This window comes from Dufourea novaeangliae, unplaced genomic scaffold (genome assembly GCF_001272555.1).
Source record: "Dufourea novaeangliae isolate 0120121106 unplaced genomic scaffold, ASM127255v1 scaffold294, whole genome shotgun sequence".
NCBI lineage: Eukaryota > Metazoa > Arthropoda > Insecta > Hymenoptera > Halictidae > Dufourea > Dufourea novaeangliae.
Genome location: NW_015374200.1, coordinates 81,974 through 89,975, shown reverse-complemented (window position 1 = coordinate 89,975; position 8,002 = coordinate 81,974). Strand labels below are relative to the sequence as shown.

The window sequence follows — 8,002 nt, the reverse complement described above, 5'->3', positions numbered from 1 at the left end:
AGACGGAATGAGAACTCGATGCGCGTTCGATATGATTTGTTGGCTGATCGCAACAAAGATGAGTTTGTGAGAATGACGCGAGGCACGTGCAGTTTTTCGCGTGTGAACCGTACCGGTATTCTTCCAGTTCTGCTGGGCTATCGGCGCAGGACAACACGTGAGCACCGAGAGTCCTTTTTTGCACACCTCGGTGATTTGCGGTTAGACATCGCGCAATACAGGTGCGTGTTATGATTGGTTTCGCCGAATTCGCGTGATATTTCGTGGAACGAGCAGCGCGACGGAATTTCGCGAGACCTCGTCCACACTCGGGAAACCTCGGCCGCGCGACGGTGCGCGAGCGCGTTGATTGAATTCCAAACAGTTATATTACCACATTATAGTTGATAACAAAATTTTTTTTATTAAAAATGTATGACAACTAACAAAGTTATGAGAGCTTCTTCCCACTCTGTTGGCGACGCACTTGTTTCGCGGCGGGCAACGTACAGTCGTTTCGAGAAAAACACGTTTAAAGTTTTCGGTGAAGATAAATAACAGTTTTCGGATGCTTACAGCTGTTTCATCCTAATCCGCTATACCAGGCCCATACATTAGACCCTCCTCTTCCTCAAACTCTATAAGTAAGATCGCATTCTTTTCCTTCCTTGCAATTCGTGCCTTGAAGCTGCGAAGCTCTTGTCTCTTCAGTCGCTGCGCGTCGTACACGTTGGCGAACATCTTACATTGTTGCCCAATCCTAAGTCCAACTCTTGCATCAATTGTAGAACAAAACTGTATCCCTCGTTAAATTGTCCAGCAGCTAAGAAGGAAGCAATTTCAACAATTTTGAAGCCGCAATTTAGATGCTTAGGTACCAGTCGCCACGGTGGAATTAAAACTCTCATTTGCGTTCTGCGTATAGCCCCCTAAGCATCTTTCTAACAAATCCAGACGCGACAAATCTTTATAAATTGGAAGAATTTTCTTTTGAACATCCGGACGAAGTGCAGGTGGGTGTCTGTGGTTTTTTATATCACCTGCAGCCTTTGCGATGCGCTATTTACACCACGGGTCAAATCCTGCGGGACAGTTTTGATGGAGCGGCTTTTTGTCGGTGGAAATCATATGAAAAAAAGTGGCCATTATAGCCTTCTGCATTTCGTCGATTGATTCGGAATTCCTTCTTATGGCTAAACCATAATACTTTGTCAGTTTTCTAATAAGGGCCTCTGTTAGTTTTCCTTTTCCTCCAAGATTGGCAGATTTTCTGACAGTTCGCAGGCGATTTCCCATCCTTTTCCCGACGTGACCAACGCATTCACTTTTTATTATTCTGCAATCATCGCCATAAGGTTGTACGTCTAAAATTGCTTTCAATGTCTTCAAATCTCTATCTCCAATATAATTTGTGTATTTCACTTATAACGGACCGAGAAACGGAGCACGTCGCGCTGCGTCGCGCGCTTTCTGATATATCTGCGTCTCTACTCCGTAACAAAAACGGCTGTAGCAGGTTTAATTTTTTTGAATTTCGTTCTGTGGTTTTGGGAGGACATTTTCGAGGTGTTAAACTAGCGATTTATGAAGGGAAAAAATCGATTCTTTTGACCCGCTACACCAGGCTCCCTTCTTAATCCTAAACAGCTGTCCATAAAGATACTTCCTTCTAGTATACGAGTAATGTTACAAAGATTACATATGCAATTAATTTGATTGAATTCTGTCGGTCTAAAATGATCGTTAGCATCGGAAAACTTTTGATTATTATTCTTACTAGTCCAAGTTTTACATATAATAAACGATCTGTGGCCGCCCCTAAATTTGACCGCCCAGGTGCGGGGACACCATCTGTACCCCCGCCAGAAACGGCCCTGAAAGCATGTAAACCAGAATAATCATGATTTTTATCGATTCTTTCACTTAAATTACATTTTTCTTACAATCTTAAAGGGGTAGTTATATAATGCGGCTAGATTTAAATTTAGCGTGTCGAAATCTATAGGAAATGATGTATAACAAGTTATGGCAGAAATTCAACCCAATTAAGTTTAACATACATTTCCGAGGTCAAAACTTGCATATGATACTATGTTCTTTATTGTCTCTGATTCAGCAATCTCTTAGCTTTAACCTCAAAAATGATTCATCCTTGTATCTGTTGGAATGGATGATAATAGTAAGAAAGTGTAGGTGACTGAGCGACGTGTCAAGAGCCTGAGGTGACAACATTTGGGAGGTCGTTGCCCGAGCCACTTGTATGCGTGTCGTGTGCGTGAGCGTGAAATTGCGTTGCTTTGATCAACAGCTGACGAATAGATCGCGAAAAAACGAACGGCCGATGGCCCGCGAAGTCGAGGTTAATAACTGCGATCTATCGTCAGCTCAGGATTAGTAGCTAGAGTGAGAGAGAGAATGAATGTCGCGGGATTGTATATCTTGTTGTGTGAAAGGGAAGTATGGGACATTGTATTCGAAATTGGGAGAGAAAATGAGAACTGTCGGCGGACTGGTAGCCACTAGCGACTTATAGTATAATCATAAAATATATATATTATTTTACATAAGACGGGTTCCAGTTATTCAATTTAAACCGAGATACCTACATATCTGATTTCTATCAAAAGTTCTACGATTTTGAGACAAAAATGAGCAGCTTGTTCCATTGCCCGCCGCGGCTCGTTTACCTGAAATAGTCCAGCCGAAATAGACTTCAAAACCCCCATTTTGAAAAATAACTTTAAGTACCTATGTTTTTACATGAAAATGTTCGGAAAGTCATTAGAAATGAAATGTATACGTTTAAGACTCATGAAAAGTTAGGAAACATTGTTAAAATAATTCGAAAAGATTTGAGTAACATGTTTTTCAAATAAGAAATTTAGGTATTAGAAATACCTACAAAGTGATATATAGTACGTTAAAATCGGTCCACACGTTAAGTAGCAAAAGAATTAAAACTGTTGAAGTAGGCTGTTTTTTCAGTTGTAGAGTGTCTCCCGTGTTTGTCAATAGTCTAGCCAGGGCCCCTGCCGTCTTGATGGCTTTTTCGCAGGTCCTGTCTATGTGAGCCTTGTACATCCGGTTGTCTTCTAAAATTACCCCCAGGTATTTGACTTCTTTTTTGTTTTGTATGCATATGTTTCCTATTTGAAATTCCAGCTGTCTATTTAGTTTTCTGCCGGTAAGTAGGATTATTTCCGTTTTTTCCTTTGCTAATGTCATTGCTTCATTTTCAAACCATTTTTCTATTGTTTTAGTCGCATTGTTTACCTTATTAACTATTTCGTCCGTGTTTCTTCCGTATATTATCAATGCGACATCATCCGCATATCCTAATATTTTGGCTCCTTGGGGTAGCTTTATTTTCAGCAGGGAGTCATAGACCAGATTCCATAGAATAGGTCCCAGTATAGATCCCTGTGGGACCCCAGCATAGACACTTTTCTTGAAGAATTTATCCTCAACCTGGTATACAATCTCTCTATTCCTCAAATAATTTTTTAGTACACCTGCGAGTTTCGGGCTAAATTTTCTACTGACGATGGCTTTCTCTATACTTGATTTCTGTGTAGTATTGAAGGCGTTCTCAACATCCAGCGTCACTAATATACAGTGTAAGTTTTTTGCATTTGCTTCATTCCAGGCTTGTACCGCGCTAATGAGCGTATGTGTGGTCTATTTTCCTTTGCGGAAGCCGAACTGGTTCTCTTCGAAACATGTTTCCTCCAGAATTCTGTCCTTCATAGTACGTTCCATGATCTTGGCTAGGTTGGATATCATGTTCAGGGGCCTCCAATCTGCTGGGGACCCCCTCGCTTCCCCCTTCTTTGGTATTAACACGAGTTTTCCCGTCTTCCATCTCTCCGGGAAGTATCCAAGATCATAGTATGCATTGTACATGTCCGATAACATACCTGGCCTCTGTTCCGCTAGTATTTTTGCTATTTTACTGGGTACCCCGTCTATTCCCGGCGCCTTTTTTTCGCTCAGACTCCTGGCTATCGTTCTGATCTCCTCTGTTGTAATTTTTCTATCTTTGTTTTCCTTTGCATTTCTTGCTCTAATGCCTAGTAATACGTCTATTCTTCTTCTTTCTAGGTTCAAATTTCTCTTGTTATCTCTTGCCACCTGTGGTTTCGTGACGAATAAACCCTCTATTATTTTTTCCATATCCTCTTTGTTCAATTTATTCGGAGGTGTCCTTGGTTTAAGAGTCGTGAAGACTGCTTTGTATGGTCTCCCCCATGGGTCATCTTCGACCATATCCTGCAGTCTCTTCCACGACTCTATTTTTGCCATCTTTATTTCCCTTTTTAGAGTATCTTTTCTCGCCTTGTACTCCTTTCTTAGGCTTTCTATGATTGAGTCGTTTCTTTTCTTTTTTCTAGCCCTCTGCATTCTTCTTCTCGCATGATGACAGTCGCTTCTTAATGTTTGTAGCTCTGGTTTCCACCAGTGTGCTTTCTGTTTATTTTGTAGTGTTACTGGTAGTGTTCTTCGTGATTCATTTATTGCGTTTTCTATTGTTTCTATGAATTTGTCTATGCGGTTGCTCGTCCACTCTGTGTTGATGTTACTATTAATTTTGCTATCATAATTTTGCAAGAATTTACTATAGTTTATTGTGCCCTTGTTGTTTTTATCGTTGTTATTGTATCTGTTCCCGTTGATATTACTATTGTCATTGTTATTATTGAATTTATGTACAAGGTATTTGTGGTCTGAGCCTGTGTAACTGTCTAGTATTGTGCTGCTCTGTAGGGTTTTATACGTTTTGCTGTCTAGTATGACTATGTCTATCATGGAGGTCGACCCGTTTCTCTCGAAGGTGTGATTTAGGCCTGTGTTTTTGACCGTAATTAAGTTTAGCTTGGCGCATAGATCCAAAACCCGTAATCCTCTTTGATCCGTTCTAGCCGATCCCCAGTCCGTTGACTTAGAGTTTAGATCCCCGGCTATTATTACTTTCTTTTTCCTATTTCCAGTAATTGTTTTTTCGATGCCTTCAAGTTTTTCTGTGAATTCGTCCAGTTTGATGTTTGGGGATATGTAGCAGCTGAGAAAAACAGTTTTGTCCATCTCCACCGCTACATATCCGTCTCCTCTTTCAATTAACTTGATGCTTTTCGTTTTGTTGCCCCCCTTATCAGTTATCCATATCACTGCCATGCCTGCTTTATCTTTAAACCAATTGTCCATGTTTTTATAGGGTTCGCTTATGATTACGGCATCAATTTCCTCCTCATCTGTCACTCTCGTCATCAGATCTTGCGCCAATTTGCACCTATTTAGATTTATTTGGAGTACTTTAAACCTTTTATTGTTCATTTCTTACTGTTTAGTAGCATCCGTCTTCCTTTCCTCTATCCTTTTCTGTCTGTTTTCCTTAAATGCCCTTCTATATTCAGGGCATCTAGTGCTCCCCGTGGTGTGCCCGTCTGTCTCGCATAACGCGCATCTGGTCAACCCCTTACAATTGTCGGCGTTGTGTCCCTTTATGGTACATTTTCTACAGGCTCCACTCATGTCCTGCCCCTTACAATCCTTGGCCCTATGGTTGTAGCCCCAGCACCTGAAGCACCTGACTATCTCCTCCCTTTCTATTACGCGGCATTCGCTCCATCCGATTGCTATTCTGCCTCTGTTGAGCAGTTTAGTTGCCTTTTCTTCCGTGATAATAACGGTGACATTCTGCCTATCCCCGTAGGCAGGTCTAAGGGCTTTTATCGTTATTTCTTCCCTGTATGTTTCCGGCAATTCTTTAATTATTGCCTCTTTTACATCCTCCTCGGTCGTATTTTTATCAAGATCCTTTATATGTAGCACTTTCTTCGGTCCCGCTCTACCGATTGTTGTGGCTCTAACACCTCCGACTCTTTTGTTGACGGTGGCCTTGAATCTTTCCGCTTCTTTGTTGTTGCCTTTCACCGTGACCAGCAGGTCATCTTTCCTCGTGCTCCTTACCCCTTTTACTCTGAAGTTGTCTTTATCCAGGTGCATATTAGTTTGCAGTGTTCGTAGGGTGTCCGCATAGCTGTTTCCTCCCCCTTTTATTATTATTGTCTCTTCTTCCCTGTATGTCCTTGTTCTGCTCCTCGGTGTGTCCTTCTTTTTTCCCATGCTTTTACTACATAGCCTGCATTCTATATTTGTTCCTCTAAAAATGGTTTCTGCGATTTTCCTGGTTTTATTTATGTTTGTCTCCTTTCCTATATGTATTGCTATTTTGTTTCTTTTGTTCTTTTCTATTTCTTTCTTTAATTTCTCCATTGTATTGTATATGTGTGTTGTCTGCTGTTTTTGTTGTTGTAGTGTATCTATTTTTCCCGTTGTAACTTCTCCCCCCTCTTCTTTTGCTTTCTCTGTGTAGGTCTTTCCGATTTCCAACTGATACAGGTATCGCTCTCATTTTTCCACCCCTCCTCCTTTATTGGGGATGTATAATGTCCTGTTTAGAAAGGCTATCTTACCTGGTGTGGCTTCCTGTATTTTGAGCGCCTCATAACCTTGGAAGTAGTCTATTATCTCTTTATTGTACTCCCTATCCATATCGTCTTCGGTTAAAATGACCACGTCCCGTTCCTGCCCAGTCTTGTGAATTTTGCCATTTTCTAATCTTGTTCTTTCGAACGCTCTCTCGGGCCATGTAATATCCATAACCTTTCCTATTGTTTCCAGCTTCTGACATCTTTTTATTTCTTCTATTAACATTTCTTCCTCCAGTTCTTTGTCCTCGATTGTTTGTGTTGTACTGTCAATCCCTTTCTCCCTTTCTGCTCTCTCTGTGCATTTTGGACATGTTTGTGATTTCTGTTTCTCCATTTGTTCTCTTTCTTCCTTCATCTTTTTGATTCTATTCTTGTTTGCGTATTGTAACCTGGTAACTACTCTGACTAATTCCATTATGCCTTGCTTTATCTCCGTTGTTATATTGTCTGTCTTGTAGAGACCTTTTAGTACTTTTGCTGCCTCTACCACGTTCTTAATTTCGCTGTTAGTTTTTTCTTCTACGTCCTTGCCGTCTTCTGTATTCTCCTCCATTCTTTTCCTTTCCCAGTTTGTTTTGGTGAGAAGTCGTCGTTGTCCGTTTCAATTTCCGGTAGATTGTCTACCTTACTTAGGGTTACTTCCTTGTTTTTCCACATATCGGAGAGCGAGTGAGATCTCTCCCTCCTAGGACTCCTTATCAGTTTGCTTTTCGTCTGAAAAGGATTTTTTTGACCCGTCTGGCATTCGTCCATGTCTACCTTTGTGACTATGCGACTTTCTGTTCTTTCAATAGCTATATCCTGTGTCTGGGCCTGATTACTCACCTCAGACACTGGGCGGTTGCTGGATAACTGCCGGGGGGAGCCCGCTCGCTCACTCCACCCACCGACAGGTACTGGGGGATCCGATACCCCCTGCACCGTAGACTTTTTCCTCGTTGTAGACCAATCCATAGTTTTATTAGTATGACTAATGTTTCACTCCTCCCGTCTAGTCTGGACGAGAAGAGGGGAACGTAGAAAGCCTGGGGAGCGTGTATTAATGTGAGTGAGTGTGTGTGTGTGTGTGTGTGCGCGCGCGCGCGCGCGTGTGTGTGTGTGTGTGTGTGTGTGTGGGCGCGCGCGCGCGTGCATGTGTGCATGTGTGTGAGGGCCCGTTACACCAGGGAGATGGTTTATCCATCTGTCCTGGGCGCGGGTATCCCTCACTGTGTTTGTTCATGTTTAGTGTAGGTGTACTATTGCTTGTGTGTGTGTGTGTGTGTGTATATGTATTGGTGTAAGTGTTAGGTATGTGGGATAGGAAAAAGGAAGAGAAAGGGAGTGGAAATGGAAGTTACAAGCCGACGGGGCCATTCATCCCTTCAGCACGTTACCTTACACCTTGGGATTATCGACCTGCATGCCTCTTACGTCGTTAGCAGTCCTCCACGCATCCACCTTACTAAAAGGTTTCTCTTTTTTCAGGTTTCAACGCAGAGGACTCCCAGGGGCACCACGAGGAGGTGACGCAAGAGGACTCGACCGGGTCG

General features: G+C 42.1%; 1 protein-coding gene and 1 pseudogene across 1 annotated transcript; both read right to left on the bottom strand.

Annotated features, from left to right (window-relative positions):
• Window positions 1-567: 567 nt before the first annotated feature.
• Window positions 568-1,230, bottom strand: LOC107192290 (annotated as a pseudogene).
• Window positions 1,231-3,657: 2,427 nt separating this feature from the next.
• LOC107192286 lies at window positions 3,658-7,023 on the bottom strand. Its single transcript, XM_015581504.1, has 3 exons — window positions 6,453-7,023; window positions 5,318-6,191; window positions 3,658-5,266 (listed from the first exon to the last, which is right to left on the bottom strand). Exons 1-3 carry the CDS (start codon window positions 7,021-7,023, stop codon window positions 3,658-3,660), a joined length of 3,054 nt encoding a protein of 1,017 aa, XP_015436990.1.
• Window positions 7,024-8,002: the final 979 nt, after the last annotated feature.